Here is a 19770-nt window from a genome sequence, read left to right as displayed (position 1 = left end):
AAATGAACTTTATGTTGAGAACCATAAGAGTGGAATTTTCATATGGAGTGGAAATATAATTTTAGCGAGACTAGCGAATTTTAAGCCTTCTGTCTAGCGTCATTTGCTTTAGTCTAGTGGGCAACACTATTCACCCAATTAAAAACAAAAAAATGCTGTGCACAGGTTATTTGAATTGTCAATTTTTGTAAATTCGTATACATACACAGCATTTAAAACTATGTCTATTAAAAGTACAAAAACGAGACTAATTTTAAAGTTTTCCATTTTAATTCAATATAGATAATCGAATCCGCCTGTTTTTATTAAAATGTATTTGAATAAAAATTTATTTCGATACTAGTAGGCCAACTGTCAAAATAAGAATAAAGAACGCAATTAGTAATCATTAGAGCGTCGTAACATTCACAATTTAAGACATATTCAGCAACATGTTCCTTCTTTCACAATTTATCGATAAAACTGTCGACAACTACTACATGACTATTTAAAATTAACTGGCAACCGTGCAAATGACATTTTACGCCGTCTTCAAAAAAGTCAAAACCGTCGTCAGAAACACGATATCTGAACTCAACCAAATTAGGTACCAAAAACGAAGGCTGGGTCCCGATTTACACGGATCCCTGTAAATTGCAAAGTGCTGTAGGATTAGCCGTATGGATACCTGCCTACAAACTACTTCTTAACTATAAACTCCCCCCGCTAACCACTGTGTTTACTGGAGAAGCGATCTCTCTCCTTGAGGCAATCCAGTTTGCTGAATCCCATAATTTGTGTAAATCCATTATTTTTAGTGACTCTCAGAATTCCCTCCAGGCAATATTAGGAAATCCGTTCCGCCTCAAAAACAAGTTCCCTATTATCTTGAAAATCCGAGACGTACTGTACCGATGCCAACTCAAATCATTTAACATTATCCTGGCATGGATCCCAGGGCACTGCGGTGTCCCCGGTAACGAGACTGCAGACTTATGTGCTAAACAGGTTATCACCAGTGGCTCCCCAATCTATGGTAACGTTTTCCACCACGATCTCTTCAGCCTGGCGCATGACCATCTACTGAAATCATGGCAGGTCGATTGGCAAAACACTAGAAACCGGGCAGGTAAATACTACTACGAGATTCAAAAATGTATCCCAAACATTTTTCAAACAAAAAATGTTTAATAAGCAGGCCGTATCCACCATCTGTCGCCTAAGGCTTGGGCATGCATGTACACCTGTTCATCTTGCCAAATTCAGGATAAGGGATACCTCTCTCTATGAGTGTGGCGTTGAGGATGGCACCACAGATCATGTTCTTTTTAACTGCCCTAATCTGAACGTTTCTCGCTACGATTTACTCCCTCAAGATGTCCCTCGTCCAACTAACATAAAGTGCATGCTCGACATGTCCAAGCCCTCCCCTTTTAAAATTTAAAAAAATTTTTGGATATAAACCAATTCAAATTGTAAAATGTTTACCTTTTTTTTGTTTTTTCCTTTTCGTTATTTTATCTAATTGTTTATTTGTTTTTTATTTCTTATATAACCCCTTTCTATAACTATACTGCTTGCATTAATTCATTAATGTACCTAAAAAGTTTACTAACAACCCTGTTTTGTTAGGCTATGCTTTGCCTTGTTGTTATAATGTTGTCCTGTGATATTGCAACTGTGTGCTTTGTTTTAGATAAACCCGCTTCGAGTCTCATAGACAGCAGCAAGGGTCAAAATTATATTTGAAAATAAATCCATTCCTCTCATGTAGAGGCTACCTACGTGACAGACACAGAACAAGCCACTAATAAATAAAGAAGAAGAAATCAACCAAATTTTACAAATGAGAGATTTAAGGTTATTACTTTGTTATTTCAATGGCTACGACTTGCATTTTTGCACAGTAAACATCTAAATTATCGAAATCGAAACTCATAATCCAATGATTATGAGTTTCGATTTCGGTAATTTAGGTAGTGCATTGGCTAGTTACGCGTAATTGCTAATTGCACTATCCCCGACGTTAAACGAAGTAATAATTTCGATCGCCGTCGTAAAAGAACAAGATTTTTTTTCACGTTTGATCGGTTGATTTCCAGATGAAGCAAGCAATCTTTGAAGTCTTTAAATAGAAATATTACATAGGTATCCTATGTATGACAATCGCGAAAACCTAAGAACTCGATAGAAATATTACTTTTAAAAATAAAACGAATAAATAATAATGAATGAATAAGTGACTCCATGAAGCAAATTACCCTATCTACAATATTGAAAGTACTTTCCCCAATGTCTCATAGCCATGTGACGTCCAGTATAGTACGGATTTTTTTTTCTTTTTTCATATAATACCAAGGGACGGGACGCACAAGTCGTGTACCTGGTGGTAAGCGACACGCCTATCCATAACAGTTGCAGTGCTACTCAGAGCTTTAAAATGGCAAAGATCTGAAGGGCAACGCCATTGCGCCCTTTGCCATGGGACATAAGTTGACAAGTCCCATGTGCCTCTAATTCCACCAGCACCCTTACCCTTTCCCATCGAGTGTGTAACAAGAAATAGGGACCATCCATCTCTAGCAACTCATCAGGCAAATGGGCCTTATATCACTTTTAAATATAATATAATCACTTATATCTCGTTTGCGCTAAAATCACAAATTAGAGAACTGAAAAACTACAGCGCCAACAACAGACCAGTGTTTATGTCTCCATATATTCCAAAAATATTCTCTATTTATTGTAATATTATCTCTAACAATGGGGGCTGTTCCATTCGGCGGTGTGGGAAAAACAGCAAAACATCTAATTACAAAACAAACGCAATCACATTTCATAGGTAATTTTGCAATGTTCGTCCATTATAGCTTAAGTTAAACTGGTCGTTTTGAAGTGAAACAATTGACGGCACCAGCCAATTGTTTTGAATTCGTGCTGGCCAATCGGAGCGCAGTTGTCACAGTAATGATTGGGCAGAATAGTTTTCAAACACATCAAATAACATTTCGTCTCTATTTCCATAACAGATGCATATATGTCTGGTTATATACTCGATGCCCTATCCTAACCGGAACGCAATAATGCACACATCATTGCTTGGCGGCAGATATAAGGTGGTAGTACTTCCCTAGACGAACTCTTTCACAAGGAGCGCTAATGCTACTAAAATTTTCTACTACGAATAAGTCATTTCTATCAGTCAGAAACGATGGATCATGAAGACTATTCGTCCCGTATATGAGTGCCTTGTGGAATGTTTAATGTATAGTATAAGACTAAGTTGGATAGCGCTGGTCGTATCGTGCGCCGTTCATTATTATGCAAATGTGTGCGTCCGTACACGGCACGGTGGGCGTGCACACATACAAGCCGTGCTGCTGCGCTTGTATGGAGCACAGAAATTTTGCAAAAATTCATCACTTAGTTTCGACCACCTCCTGATATTCCTGTATTGTTACGCTGATTTTAGTGAAGTGCCGTGAAATGGTATGGAAAAACATCCAGAACCTCAAACTTTCAAAAAGATGGAATCACGTTTCAACCGCTAAGTTATAACTACGTTATTTACACTAAAAACTACGAAGGAAACTGATCGCTCGTTGATGTCTTTTGGACAGGTCTCTTTCTTTTATTATGATCTTACAATTAAACGTCTCTTTTTGTCGAAGACACGTGTAACACTAGGGTTGGAAAGATTTGAGATCGGGTCTTAATCAGTATAACAAATATTATTAGTATATTACTTTTTTAACTACGTTTATAGAATAGCACTTATTGTTTATTTCTTCTATTACGTTTCGTGTCAAATTGGTTACATAAATTAGTTTTAGTAATATATTATTTTATGTCTTCTTTGATTATATTAATAGTTATTCTTGTAACGTAATACAATGAATAACAAATTCATGTTTTATCTTATCACCTTACATTGTAAACTGCCACTGTAGAGGTCTCAGGTTCGATTCCCGGGCCGGGAGAAATTTGTGGTTGTCAATGTGTGTGTCCATGGCACCCGCGACACAGGGTTTCCCGGGTGCGGGGCTATGTCGAGTGTGTGCGTTATTATTATAAAAAAAAAATAAAAAAAAATAAAAATAAATAAAATAATTATTATTATTGTATGGCCTAAACCTTCAATTATGACGTTGTAAATACTTAACGCCATAATTAATTTCATTACTTATGCTTTTGTAAATACGACAACTTATAATACTTGAGTACCTTATTTTCTTACAATAATTTTTTTTCCTGTATCTAAATATCATCCCGCTGTCGTAAATCATTCAATAATTTACATACATACTACCGTCACGCCTGTCTCCCATAGGGGTAGGCAGAGCTTTGAGTAAGACAAGCCCACTTTAGCCACGTTTAACAAACGTTTTATTAAAATTGTAGTATAACTTAGTGCACTAAATAGTGACAGGTTGCCAGCATGTCATTCGGCAAACTTCGTTACTCGCATAGGGTATTATAAAATCCTAGATATCGGTTAGATGAACAACCACAATTTATTTTACATTTTTATACTAACGCGGCGGATATGCGTCAACAAGCGAGTAAACTAACACACAGTATAAAATTACAAAATTAAATTGTGGTTGTTCATTTAACCGATGTTTAGGATTTTATAATAATACTCTATGTGAGTAACGAGCTTTGCCTAATAAAACTGATAAATTCTAAAGTCACGTGTTATGCGCATTTCAGTGAATTCTTTAAAACGCTTCCCTGTAAACTTGGCAATTTCGACATACGATACTTCACGTAGGATGGGGTCGATAGAGGACACCATTAAACCTAGGCCCTCAGTTGGCTTTTACGATTTGCGCGAAATCATAAGCAGTTGATACATTCTATGCTTTTCTTTTGCTTCCAGATCAGCATGGAAGAATTTAATAAATTGTGTTACAATATTATCGTCTTTATTGACTAATAGAATGCAGACTGGTAAAGGTTGCCCATCACTAGCTGTTAGTGCAATTTGAGTGCATTTCTAGTTCAACCTAGAACTAGCGAATCAGAACGTCTTAATTGCATTCCCTGTGTCTCTTGCCTTCCTCCAAATTTGATGAACTCGGTTCCGTACAAATTTTCAACAGGCTGCATCTATTAGGAGGTTATCTATGGTATGGAGTTACCATACTCGTCTTATTATACTGCCCTCGGTACGAAAAAGGAACATTTTGTTCAAAATTAGTTACATACCAGAGTTGTTCCTGATGCAGGCATTTTACACATCAGCAGATGCTGATTTTAGGTGTTTAAAAAAAACGCGAAAAATATACAACAATACGAATTTGGGATTCACACGTTTTCAGTTGCATTGCAATGCGAAGTAAAGCGAGTTACACGTATAAATCACTGAAATAAATTCTTCAGAAGCGAGAGTGCAGGTGTGAGTTACCTCAGAGGCCTCCATGCCGATGAGGTCCAGCTGCACCTCGCGGTACTCCGTGTGATCGTCGTCCTCGCCGCCGTAGGTGCGCAGATCGACGGCCTCGTCGCCCTCCTCGTCGTCGTCGGCTGCCAGCGCAGGGTCGAAGGAGAACATCTCCCGCCCGGACAAGCCCACCGCGCGGCCCGCCTTGAAGTCCGTGCGACGCTGCTCTTCGGCCTGCGCTAGGGCGTCCTGTTGCACGAAATACACACAAAATTATTTGCAAAACATTTACTTTACAATTCGAAGATGACAGCGTCCTTATTAATTATGTTCCATTTAAGTCAACTGCCTCCGTGGCCGAATGGTTACCATGCCACGCAGAGGTCCCGGGTTACACAACTATTCATATGCAATTTGAATAGATATTTTAGAAAATTATTTCAAAAAACATTTTTTCATATCATTAGTTCACAGATTTCAAAAAAGTAATAACACTGACTAACTGATGTCAATTCATTGCCTATTTTTAAAATTCATACCTTAAGAATACAAAAACACGCACTTTTATTCATCAATTTTCGAAAACTTTTTAACGATATACCTAAATTCTAGTAAATTAAGTTTAATAATAATAAGTTACCTTTGCATGTTGCCTTAAAAATTAATACATAATGTTTTTTCGCTCATTTTCTTACAAATAAAAATTCATTTGGTGTTATTTTTACTTGAATTTAAAATATTTACTTAAACTAAAGCTATTGATTTAAAAACGTGGCTTACAAAAATAGTTTATGAAATATGTAAATTAGTGCATGTTGTTACAAGGTTATCTTTTGTTGATTTTTATTAACTCAGTTGGCAGAGCGGTGGCCACTTAGTCATAGAACCACTCCTATCTTCATAGTCTTTTAAATAAAAACAACTTTAAATAATTAGAAATGATAAATTTTTTTCGGATATAAATCGCGTATATTTGTTTTTCAAACAAATTGAGATTTCGGACCATGGCACCTGCAAAACTTTAGAGGTCCCATGATCACGGCTGCCGAAGATGGTAAAGCTATCAACCTGTAATGCCTAATATTAACGCAAACCACTCTATTTTTCACTATAATTATACACAATTTAGATCTGAAAAAACTTTAAAACGAATTTCATATCCAATGTGTAACAATGGCAAAAATCAAAGAATTAGATTCGACTTTAAATGAGACAAAACATACCTGTTTCTCCTTAATCTTCTTCTTTTTCCACGCGAGGAAGGTTTCCAACGTGATCTTCGTCTGATTCGGGCCGAGGGCTGCTCGCTCCCTTTCTATCAAATCTACCAGCGAAATTTCATTCTTTTTCTCCTCCATTTTCTTTTTATCCCTTTTCAATACGAAGCCTGGAGGCAGCGCATGCCTATAAATGCATTTGATACCCATAGGACACTCCCAGAACCAACCGTATTTGGATTTCTCTACAGCTTCTAGGAAATATTTGCATATCTGAAATGAAAATTGGTACAAATTCAGATAATAAACCAAATAAAAGGCAGACAAGTTACTAAAAATCAATTCAAACAGTTTAATTGTCTATTCATGGCTATATGTATTTGAAAGAAAAAAATGATGATATTTTATTATGTGAGAGTTGCTAAGGGAAAATTTTGCTGTCAGTTCAGGCACATCATCAGCCGATAAAGCTACCACAATCGGCGCATGAAGTCACGCGTGAGATTGCACATTGTTCGTAACTCTTATTGAGATATCCACAAAATAAGATACTACAATGTCAGTTGGTTTGGTCTTTTCAACATCCCTGTGATGCTTCCATACTTTTTTAATTTGTCCTCGTCCTGAATTGTCCTAATTACGACCTTGAACGTTGAGATATCTCATAGGTGGTCCAACAGTTTGCTCTTTCTTCACTGGATGAGGACATGAAGCATTCGTTTCAAATAAAAAAGTCTGGTCTGGTCGGGAGTGAATTCCATTTCTCCGACACTCATAGTGCAGAGCATTCTTTAGTTTGAAGACTTGTGTGATCGCCTGACACATTATTATTATCTTGCACAATATAAATATCTTACGTCCCTATATCTGTGGTGCTTCCCTTTAACCCTTTTGAATTTGTCCTCGTCATAATCATCATTACCCAACCCAATTAAGGTTTTGAATAATATGCACAGTAAACAACTTACAATGTCAGTAGTGGGCCTAGATTTGTCATCTCCGTGTTTCTTCTCCACAACCTCTTTGAGTTTGTCTTCATCCCAGTTGTCCATAGTGTCGTCGTCATCGCGCATGTCCACGTACAACGAACGCTTCTCTGCCTGGAAGACACAAAAAAAGGTTGCCACTACATTTTTAGAACACTAATTTTGTAAATCTTCTGAGGTTTTTCTTGGCTAAATGAAATTCACCTAGAAATTAAACCAGATACTGCAATAAGTAGTTTTTGCTATTTAATAAAACATAAACAAACAACAACACACAAACAGACACAGAAAAATACGCCAAACTTATAACTTCAGCATACATTTACAATCAAATAAATAAAGTTCTACATGTACACAAGAAATCGTAACACAAGTGTAAATCTATGACAACAAAGTGGGTTCACAATTTAACTATAACCAAGCTGAAATGTTAATCCAATGCGCAATATAATTCAGAAACACCACACAACTGAGTATGTTCAATGATTATCACTAATATCAGGTTTCTTACCACCATCACATAGTTGACTCAGTCAACCCATGACCATGGAGCGTGCAACCGTTCCAAAATATCGGGAAAATAAAAAGAAGTCATACCGTGGTAAGAAACCTGATATTAGTGATAATCATTTAGTGAATAACCACAAAAGTCTTAAAATCTATATAACTGAGTATGTTGTTTTCTGTACACATATAGATTGTATCATTGTTGTTTTGTCTTCTGTCCAACTAAGAAATAGTATAGGTAAGTGTAAGCTATTTGTGTAACCTTAGAGATATGAAGAGCGGGTGCCCTGGCACAGGCATTCTTATGCTTAAAAGGAGACTTTGGAAATTAAAGTGAACACTAGTAAATTATAACAAATAAACTATTTTTTATTTTGATTGAACTTCCCTCTTTTTTTTATTCAGTAGTCAATAATTTTTAATATTGTTCAAAGCTGAAAAGAATGGTAAGTACACTTTTGCAATGGCTCCCTGTGAATTATCCCAGACTTGTTTTGATGACTACATTATATAAACTTTTATACAAACCTTTCTTTCAATCGTAAGGTCGTGCGAGAATTTACACCGGTCGCCTTTCGTACACTGGCCCTGCTTGAAGTATGCGCACACTACAGATTTGGGATCAGTACCTGTAATCAGAAGGTTGAATCTTCATTCAATCTTTATTCAGTAGCATTGCAACACTCCGGGTTTAGCTAATCAACAATAAAACTGTACCAATATTAGCGGCGAAAGGCGAACATTTAAAACAAATAAACCGATGTAAAATGCTAACAGCAATCCATCATTCTTTTATTCAACATCTATTACAAAGTTGGAGAATAAGGTTTAATTAAAAGAAACTTAACCATATCTTAATTAATTATCTACGCCACCAAAATATCATCCAGAAAGAAATTTCTGTATCATTTTTACACTACCACGGCAACCTAGAAATTTTTCAGAATGAATAGACATATTGCTATTTAAAAATTTTACTTTTGTGACGAAACTGTCAACCATTTCTCTTTCTTGTGGCACGGGTGCATAGTATGTAGTATTTTGTATGGGCTTAGAACGTAGCTACGGGCCAGGTTACCTGAAGAGAATTTTTACAGGCTAAACAAAATATTTAGGCATTTTGTTAACCATAAGTGGACTGTGGTATATAGTTGTATATTGGATGAACAAAATAATACAAAATTGTCCTTGATTAGTATAACTTAGTTCTTTTCTGAATAGATTAGTAAATTTCCTGGGCAAGCTGATGGAAACCAAGTTATATGGTCTCTTTGCCACTGAAGATATTGTTGAAATTTAACATTTAATTTTATAATAGTTTTTTTAAGCGACATGATTTGGTCAAATGAAAACTTGCAATAATATGAAATTCAGCCTGACATTAATGCCAAATAGTATAAATATTTTTGACAATTGTTACCTTAGTTACTACTCAGGTAATCTTTTAAAAAGTATATGAAGGCAGTTATTCATATTAAAAAAAAAAATGTTTTCTTTAGATAAAATTAGCTGTCTTAAGCATTTGAGGTAGTTTATGCCGCATTGATTGTTTTCACCCAGTGTGTAAAACACAATTGTTTATAATTAATTGCCATTAGTGTTACCTTTTTCAACTTTCTGTGTTTGCACAGGTTTGAAAAGCATAGCTAACTCCTTCTGCTCTTTCATCTTTGTCTCTTTATCCTTCTTTTTGTCTTCCATGGGCTTGGCAGGGTGGATGCCGCCACTTTTGACTTGTTTCTCTACTTGTTGGATGAACTTCTGCTGCTTCGCCCCTTTTTTATTCTTTAAACCAAATGTCTTGTCCTGGAAATTTGAATTTTTAAGAATCAAAATTTACTGTCATATATTCTCAAATATTATTACAGGCCTCACATGTCAGAAACATCAATGGTAATGAAAATATAACATGTCAGTGAAAATAAACATGATTGAATAAAAGTGGCAGGCAGGGTTGTTAATAAATAATCACAGCTTAAAACAACAATAATTATTTAGTTTTCCGTATTGTTCCAGATAATGGCAAAAGAATTATAAGTACACAAATGACCAGAATAAATGTAAAGAATTAATCATAGCTCATGGAACATTTTTTTAATATACTTTAAATACAAAATTTTCTAGCGGTACTTTCTCGTAATAATACATGCACAAAAAATGATATAAAAATTTGTAAATATTAGATAACTAATGACAACTTCATAAAGACTAGGTGTATTTCCCTTACCTCAATGACCTTCTCTTTCTTTTTCTGTTCTGCCTTCTTACTACCACCACCTGCAGCAGCTGGTTTTTTTGGTGGCATGGTTATGTTATTTTACGAAACCTCCGAAACAATAAGTTAACTATAAAAATATTACTACACCCAAGTGAGTATTATGAAATCCGCTATTTTAACATAATACACTGCGGATTTAATTAATTAATATGTTTCTAATTCTCTAGAAAAATAGTTAACCCATCCACGGCACTTGCAAACGTCGTGGAAAATTGACACTTTTGACACTTTGACTTTTTATTTAATTTATTGCTGGCCATGGAAACAAAGTCCTTCAGCCGCAGATACTTTGACACTGTTTACAATGTTGCCAATAATATTTTAAAATAAGTAAATAACAAAAGCCGGTAAATTGTATTGAATGTATTCTGTGGTTAGTTTATCGCACGAAAGATTACATTTTTATATTGGAAAAATATAATTTGGAAGACTCATATTATGTTCTACGTTTAGAAATATCTTTTGAACTTTTATTTAGCGTGAATTATACAGTAAATTTGTAATAGCTAAAAGCCACTTAAAGAAAAATGAGATTTAAAATGATTTGACAACAGCGAAAAAATACTTTGACGCTTAGGTTTTGAAACCATTTTTCCGGATTTAAATCGCGTATATTTGTTTTTCATCAACCGTGACCATAGGACCTGTAAAGGGCCCGTAAGGTCGGTTTGTTTGAAAAAACAAATATACGCGATTTAAATCCGAAAAAATAGTTTAATTTCCTATGTGTAATAATCGCGAAAACCTAAGAACATTCTCACAGCACAGTTGGTTTCATCGTTTTCGTTCAGTAACTTAAATTTATGACAGGTGTCAACGTCAAATGTGAAAAATTAAAGGAAAAATATTGGAAAAATATCCGGAAAAACATGTATTTTTTTAAACGTAATTTTTTCAAAATGGCATTTTTTTCTATGACCAACACTATTGTGTTAGTGCAAAAAAAAAACACTGTCACTGTCAATGTCAATTTTCTATGCAGTGCAGCAAGCAGTCAGTTTGATATTTGATTGTTGTCAAAGTGAAATTGGTGACGGGTGATCACGGTCAATTTCTTGAATTTTTGTACCGTGCGTGAAATAATAAACAGTCGCTGAAAGTAGGCCATGGCGGGCGATATCCAGTCCAAAGATCCACTGCAAATAGTAAAATAGAAGTTGTTTATTTTTTCCTGGCTAAAACCATGGAAATAGTGGACGTTGAAGACGGACGCCAATGTGACCCGACCGCGGTCACTAGAAAGAAAAGTTTATGGGCTAAAATTAACAATAGGACGACGTATAGTTATTTATTCAACATTGTGATTTCAATTTTATTGCTCACGTGTTTAGTTTTAGTGTTATATTTCTTCAAAGAATATTTGAAGACGATATTATATTGGGTGGACGCGCAAGATCCGTGGATAATATTTTTGTTGTTTATGGGTATGTTTTTAATTGTGAGTTTCCCAGTGACGATCGGGTACTTGGTGTTGATAATTACGAGTGGATATTTGTTCGGGATTGTGAAGGGGTTGGGTACGGTGTTGGTGAGCGCGAATTTCGGCGTCGCCGTGGCGCACTTCACGCTGAAAGCGCTCAAAGACTATCTGCCACTAGACCGGCTGCTGAAGAACGATACAGCCAGAGCGCTGCTCAAAGTAATCTCCGGCCCGCAGGCCTTCAAAATCGTTTTTTTCGCAAGACTGACTCCTATACCCTTTGGTCTGCAAAACACGATATTTGCTGTAAGTATTGCTGTTTTGATTTCATAGCTTACAACAATAGGGATATGTTTATACTATGTAATTTCACAATTAATTAATTTTAAAAAAGATATATATAAAAATTCATAGTTGTCTTGCCTTAAATAATCTGTGGAACAGGTAACTAAGCATCATGAATAGGCATCAAGTGAGTCAGTGAAGGGATTTCCCCATAATTACATGGAGCTTTTCGAGTAGGTGGCTGTAGTTTTTAGACAGGGCTTTTAATTTTTGTTTGAGGTAGGTGTTTCTGAAATATGTTTTCTAAAAATTTTTGATAATAAATTTCATTAAAAAATGAATATTTTTTTATAAGATTAATATTAGTATCTTTACTTTAGTGAGAATAAAGAAATTGTATTGTTCATAAATTGTACTATCAAGAAACAACTTACAAACATACTTATCAGTGGCAATAATATATGCTACATGTTTTAATTATATATGTAGTGAAAAATGTTGCTGAAGAACATCATATTAATTCTGTTATATTGAAAAAATTGCAATAATTAACAAGTAGCTCTTTCTCAATTGACATCAATAAAACTGCATGTATTTCTTGTTTGAAATTACTGCCACATGCCATAGAATTCTTGAACTGACAAAATTATAAAATATCTAATATCTAAATATAATCTATTTATTGGAACTATTAAATAGAATTATTGCTAGCCAATATAGTGATGAATGGACTGCCCAGTATTAATAAGAACAATATTAACCTGCTTGTTAACACCTTATAAAACAATTTTTTATACCTACAAAGACTATATAATAATAATAATTTCTTTTAAAAGGGCGCAAACACTTAAACTAAACACTACAAATACAAGTACTATAAATTTTTAAAACAAAACAAATTGGAATATATTTAAGTAGTGCAATGATCATTTAAACACAGACCAGTTAACTCCTAAACTAAGTAAAAACTTGTATTATAGGAGTTATTAGTTCTTTGCTCGGTAGACATGTCGAAAAGAAAAGGAAACAGGAATCTAACACATGTCACAATTTAAAATGATTATAACATGTAGCATACATATGAATCATATGTATACTACATGTTACATATGATTCATATGTATACACCCTACACACATACATAATCTATGAATGTATAAATAATAAAATAAAAGTAAGTGTAATAATAAAATAAATAACATAAACTAGAAACTAAAATAATAATTAATATTATTAAAATCAAACATATAAATATTTTTTTTAAGTAATATCAAAGCTTTTTTTACAAGTTTAATTGTAAAGTAAAAAATTAGAACTTAAAACACGCATATTACAAATGAATTTTACAAAGCCTCTGAAATAATTAAGCATGTTGCCGTAAATGCCAAGGCCTTAAAAGGCATATTTCATACTCTTTTGTAATTAAAATGCCTCAAGGACATTTTCTTTATACTATATCAAAGAAAAGCGAATATTTTCTTTAAAGAAAATTTTGTTGAATAAATTTACTATGAGCTTGTTTTTTTTATGAGTTGTGTATTGGTTGAAGATTTTTGTGAATCATGTGCTTTTTTGAATCTACAGTGTCATAATTTTTTCACATAGTATAATTATAAAAAATTAATACAACTTTTGTGCATTATCGTAATATAGAATAAGTTTGCATTTAACCTTAATAATCTGCTAGAATATTATGCGAATTTATTTTTATGCATAATACTTTATCAAAGTTGTATTAACGAATTAAAAAACTTGGATTATAATTAAAAAACCAATCTGTCAATTATTTTAAATAGAACAAGGTTGTGAATTTGTATTTGAACAAATAAATGTTATGTTATTAATATATTTAGTGTCCATCCTAACACAAAAACAGCCTGCATAATAAATAAAATCTATTTTTAACATCACATATTGAGTTTTTAAAACAATTTTTTGTAAATTTATTCAATTAGTCTGTCAAATAGAAAACTCATAATTATAATAATATAATATTTATATAATATTTGTTCACTTAACAGAAATGCTCAATTGAACAAGCCTAGTTTTTTAATCTGAATAATTGAAGAAGCTCATTGTATATTTACACTATCTTACGCAACTGAATATAACTATAATGTGTGAAAAATCTTTAGGGAACATGAGCGCGTTCCCATTATGTTGTAATGTTTTATTTATTGCTGGACGACTGTCGCGTCTAGCCTGTTCCCATATCACGACTATATGTTGTGACTGTGTCGTGAACGTTTATTTTATCGTTGAACGACTGTCGTGTCTAGCTGTTCCCACTAGATCGTGACGACAATTTATCGGTTCACGGCAGCCATCTTGTCGTTTGCACGACTGAATCGTTTGAAGCTGAGATTATCTGTCGTCACACTTTTATCGTGACGTTTTACTTATCATCTAACGACTGTCGTTCTAGCTCTTCCCATTGTCACGACAGTTTGTGGTCGTAACGTCAAAAAAGTCGTCAACTATTTCATTTAAATATACAAGACATGACACTTTAAACTGCACGACTATCTGTCGTCACGATATAATGGGAACGCGTCGTCACTCATTAAACAAGCATTATAGTGTCAAATATATACAGTGTTCTAAATGACATCCTTTCCAGGCGTCTTCTTCAGTATTATATACATAACCAAAACACTTTTACTATGGAACTTGTTCAAAATCGCGACAAAAATTATTAACCGATTTCGTTTCCATGAAAATGTACCTACATACATACTTGACTCAAATTAATACAATATCAGAACTCATCCACAAAAAAGTCGCTCAACGTGTGATGTAGCTTGCTTTGGGGTTTCTCTGATGGACCGAATTCATGATGAAGTTGTCAGAATACTAAAGTACCGAAATAGCCCGCAAAATCAGTAAGCTGAAGTGGCAGTGGGCCAGTCGTGTCTGCAGGAGAATGGATAGCTGATGGAGCAGATCTGTTCTGGAGTGGCGACCACATAATTGCAAAAGTAGGGTACGACGCTGTGCGGCGAGATGTACAGACGATCTGTTGGATGCGGTCGCCACAAGTCTGGGAGTGTTGACATGTTTAGGGGGAGACTTATGTCCAATAATGAATACATAGAAGCTGATATGAAAATAACGTCAGCTAATAATAAACCCTTATATCAATTCAATAGAATATTATCGTTCCGTTTATCGCGAAAATTGATGGAATAAAATCATATGTATCGATCGATTCAAAATTTCATTTTCTACGTTGTGTTTCCTTCTTTAGGATTGTAAGTTACGTTTTGACTAGTGTTGTTGTAAGAGACATCGAAATCGAATCTAACATTATTTTGTCTAAAACAACCTCTTGAAATACCACTTAAGTTAAAATTTGAGTATCTGCTGGGTAACCCGTTCGCGAGGAGGGTTAAAACTCTACTATTATGTTAGGTCTTGCCTCTCATTACGAAGCGATACGATAGAGTAGAATAATTCACAGGGATTGAAATTACAATGCCGACATTAACACCTAAGTGTGTTACAATCCGTATTAAAAACAGCAGTGCACTCCAAAAAAGTCAAATCACCAACCGCAAGCTCACAACACGTCGAGACCGATTTAATGAGCACAAACACGATAGCTCTAATGTAAGTAGTTGAGAAGTTAGGTAGTCTACTCTTTATTGCAACGTCAGATCAAGGTTTCCATATCCTTGATATATCATCGGATTTCCATAATATAACAAATTTCAAGTCAATCGAACAAGGTATCCCTACCCAAACTGGGAAAAAAAACAGCAGCTTGATTTTGATTGCCTCTCTCGATCGGAAACTGCGTTTTATCCGAGTCGAGGCGCATAAAAGGCGCATTCACAGCTGGCCGATCTGAAACTTTTGACATTTCTAATCGGTTGATTTATAAATTTTTATTGAATTGATATTCAATTATTTTTTGTGAAATTACTCCACTAGTTTGTTATATTTATTAATACAAAAATCGACCACTCAGAAAAAATTCCTTCGATCCGAACCGACGTCTTCTAGCTTACCGTGCTAGACGACCAACTAAGCCACGGAACGAACCAGCGGACCTCACGAATTTTTCTATGTGCATGCTTTGTATCTTTGTATTTGGTTTTTCCAACGACTTTTTAGTCGTAGCGCCATCTATGAGAAATCTATGAAAGTTTTATCACCCAGTTAGATATCTTTACAGTTACCAGTCCTAGCGAGAGATGTCGCTATTCACTGTATTTTAAATTTTTATTGAATTGATATTCAATAATTTTTTTGTGAAATTACTCCACTAGTTTGTCATATTTATTAATACAAAGATCATAGTTGATTTAACTCACAAATTAGAAAGATATAGTGGGAATCAGGTTCATCTTCTCGCTCAGAAACCCACCTGATTTCGAGACTACCCGATCGGATCGATTTCGGTTTGAATGAAAATCAGCACGCTGATGATAGTTAAAAGCTGAACAGATGTTCATCAAACATAGCTAAGAACCGTTGGCATAGCGTCTGCCACGGTTTGCTAGAAGACATCGGCTCGAACCAGGCCGGATCGAATGATTTTTTTCTAAAGTGTTCGATGTTTGTTATTAATAATTATAACAAACTAGTTAAGCAATTTCACAAAAAATAATTCAATATCATGGTAGTAAGACATCGTGACATTCAAATAAAACCTGAAAAATTGGAATGATTAATATCGACATCTCTTGTCAGGATGGTAGCTGTAATGGTACCTCTCTGAGTGATGAAATAAATTTCCCTTAAAAAGATCCCTTGGTTCGTGGTTCGTTCCGTGGCATAGTTGGCATAGCGTCTGCCACTGTTTGTTCGTCGCGTGCGTCGGTTCGATCCGGCGATGGATTTTTTTCTAAAGTGTCCGTTTAATAATTATAACACCCTGATTAAATTTTAAACTTTCGCGTTGCATTGTACCAACATTTGAAAACGGGCATAAACGCGATCAACACTAAGAGTCGTATTCTAGAACTCTACTCAATGCTTAAGTCAGGACTTGAGTATGATTCAAAGCTCTAGAAATCATACTCAAGGCCATTACGGTCGTATTTCCAGTGCTTGTGTTGCCAGTGCAATCCTGACTTGAGCATTGAATAGAGTTCTAGAATACGACCCTAAAAAGGCCAATGACGTTTCCAATCCTTTTCTCCGTGAGAATTCTTGACGACACGCTTATTTTGCAATTTCCGACCCGTAGCGGTTTGCTTTACTCTCTCACGTCCCTAATAGTGCGACGCAGATGACCTACCTGAGGGTACAATGTATTAATATCTATACAGCACATTCGCGTTGCATTCTACCAATTCCCGCTTTCAAGTGTTAACATATCCTGTTATCAAAAAGAAGTTTACATACATATCGAGTTCTTAGGTTTTCGCGATTGTTACACATAGGAAATGTAAATCGCGTATATTTGTTTTTTCAAACAAACCGACGTTTCGGGTCCTTTACAGGTACCATGGTGACCATAATTTAAATCCAGAAAAATAGTTTCTTCAAAATATATGTAACATTTCACTTTCTTTTCCCATCGTCGTAGGCTGAGAACCCGTCTTCCGCATGCTACGATCCTGACACACATATTTCGCCTCGTAAACACGTATCAGTGCTCTCACACTCTCTCGTCGGGTACTCTTGACCTGGCCTTTCTTTACGACCTCCTAAAATTTGCTCGTAGTAAGTCCGCCTTGAGTAAAAAAAAATAATGTTACAATAAAACGTTATAATAATATAAAAATAACAATAATATGTTATTTATTATTATAAATACTTATAATAATAGAGTTTACTGACGTGTTTCGATCATGAACGAACCGTATGATAATGGGCAGTAACGTAAATAAATAATTATACGTAATACGTAAATATATAATTATTGTTTTGTGATGTTTAAGAAAATATAATTTTTAGGACGTCGTCTTAATTTTCCTGACCTGTAATTTTAATCAAGCAAAATTTTACGGTGTGTAATTTGTTTTTTTTTGTATGCCATTGAAATAGAAATAATCATTACTCTCTTTGCTATCGTGATTTATCAAATTATCACCACGTGAAACGGATTTGACATAATAGTCACTCGTAACGATAAATGGCACTTGACCCGAAACAGTGACCATCAGATCGAAACGACGGTCACTAGATTAACGCTCTAGTAACCGCGATGATCTGGTCACGAACAGTAAATTATATGATTCACTAATTCACACTTTATTGCCTGGACAAACGCTGTTGTTTCTGACTCCATATCAACTTCATGTATTCTACAAAGAGATGCCGATGGTTTGTGTAGAACTTGTGGTTAGGTACCACTACCATCCATGTTTTTAAATACTGTGTTACACTGTGTGGCCAAATACAGGCACAGAACATTAAAGTTCTTACACGTGTTTGTGATGTTAAGTATGCTTTCTCAATGCACCAAATCGCGTGTAGCGGCGGCTATCATCTTCCGGTGGACTGTCCTAATTTACGCGGGTTTGAGACCATTGAAAAAACGGTTTTTCTTTTCTAATTTCTTGCACATTTTTGTAATAGGAATCTGCCTTTTCAATGGGTTTTAAACGAAAAAAAGTTCGAATTTCAAAATTAAGTAAAGAAATAAAAATATTTGATTTTGGATTTCATGTTTAATACCACACTAGAAAATCGTGTTAGGCGGCAACAAAATGATAACGACATTTATGGTCAAATAGTACCAATTGTTTGTTTTGTAATGACCATTGACTTACAAATAAATGGACGACGGGTCTAATACAAAAACCACGAAAAAAATGTCCCAAATCAACCTATTCGAAATTTAAATTGTAATGTCATCGCAGTATCGCGCTATCAGTAGAACAAATGAAGACTAAAGCGGAGTGTCGCGCTCTGTATACGATTTTAGCGCCTTACAAGTGCGGACACTTTTTATTGTGGACCCGACGTCCATATAATTGTAAGTCAATGGTAATGACATAATTTTGTTAGTGTCGAGTTTCATGACTTGAAATTTTGGGAATACGCTGAGGAGATATCCGCGACGAACAAATACGGTGCCTTCACAGCTATGGCTTTCGCACTTATTTTACAATAAAAACAAGTTAATTGAACATAGAAACAACAAATTTCACGAGATAATTGTTGTCCTCCAGCAAACTGACACTAACGTCTCTGACATCAGGCCACGATTTTTCACAAAGAATGATATTTTTGGACGTAGTAAGTTGCAAATCTATAAACTAGCACTGGCACAATAAACTAAAAAATATCGTGAAACATGTAGAACAACTCTATCAAAAAAAAATAGCGAAAAAAATAACTAATTGATTATGATCATAATAGGGTATTATTTGACGTTTTCATTTAGAAATATAATGCCATATTGTTTGTGATTGTGAAATGTCAGAAAATTATTTTGCGGTCCTAAAAAACGTAACCACTCTTGGAGAACTCTGATTTGAAGAAAAATTGCATTCTCACTCTGCAAGAAATCTATAATTATTTCTTTCATACTGAAGACACGCCTTTGCCTTTGAATGAAATCATTGAAGAAAAATGAAAATCTAAGATTTAGCAGTATGGCTTAGACGGCTGAAGGACGAAAAATTTTGCTACTACTAAAAAACGTAATCCATTAGCCAATATGAAATGCGTCTTTACATTTGTACTACGTGTCGTTAAACAGTAGCTTTTGCGCGATTATAATCGATAGTAAATTAAACAATGGAATTGTTTGC

The 19770-nt window shown here is 34.8% G+C and overlaps 2 protein-coding genes across 2 annotated transcripts in view; one reads left to right on the top strand and one right to left on the bottom strand.

The window, feature by feature from the left end:
* LOC113236159 (zinc finger CCCH domain-containing protein 15 homolog) overlaps positions 1–10399 on the bottom strand; it is an 11598-nt gene extending 1199 nt beyond the window's left edge. Inside the window, exons 1-6 of the mRNA XM_026472164.1 lie at positions 10303–10399; positions 9680–9881; positions 8604–8704; positions 7551–7682; positions 6589–6855; positions 5390–5614 (exon numbers count right to left, since the gene is read on the bottom strand). Of these exons, the coding sequence (XP_026327949.1) occupies positions 5390–5614; positions 6589–6855; positions 7551–7682; positions 8604–8704; positions 9680–9881; positions 10303–10380 (1005 nt within the window). The 5' untranslated portion in view covers positions 10381–10399. The remainder of the gene's footprint in view (positions 1–5389; positions 5615–6588; positions 6856–7550; positions 7683–8603; positions 8705–9679; positions 9882–10302) is intronic.
* Positions 10400–11459: 1060 nt separating this feature from the next.
* The window catches only part of LOC113236183 (transmembrane protein 64), a 70986-nt gene continuing 62675 nt past the window's right edge, over positions 11460–19770 (top strand). The window contains exon 1 of the mRNA XM_026472195.1: positions 11460–12079. Coding sequence (XP_026327980.1) covers positions 11537–12079 — 543 coding nt within the window. The 5' untranslated portion in view covers positions 11460–11536. The remainder of the gene's footprint in view (positions 12080–19770) is intronic.

Source organism: Hyposmocoma kahamanoa, unplaced genomic scaffold, assembly GCF_003589595.1.
Source record: "Hyposmocoma kahamanoa isolate Upper Pololo Valley unplaced genomic scaffold, ASM358959v1 89, whole genome shotgun sequence".
Taxonomy (NCBI): Eukaryota; Metazoa; Arthropoda; class Insecta; order Lepidoptera; family Cosmopterigidae; genus Hyposmocoma; species Hyposmocoma kahamanoa.
Note: the sequence above shows the minus strand (reverse complement) of the source record. Positions and strands in the feature narration are given on the sequence as shown.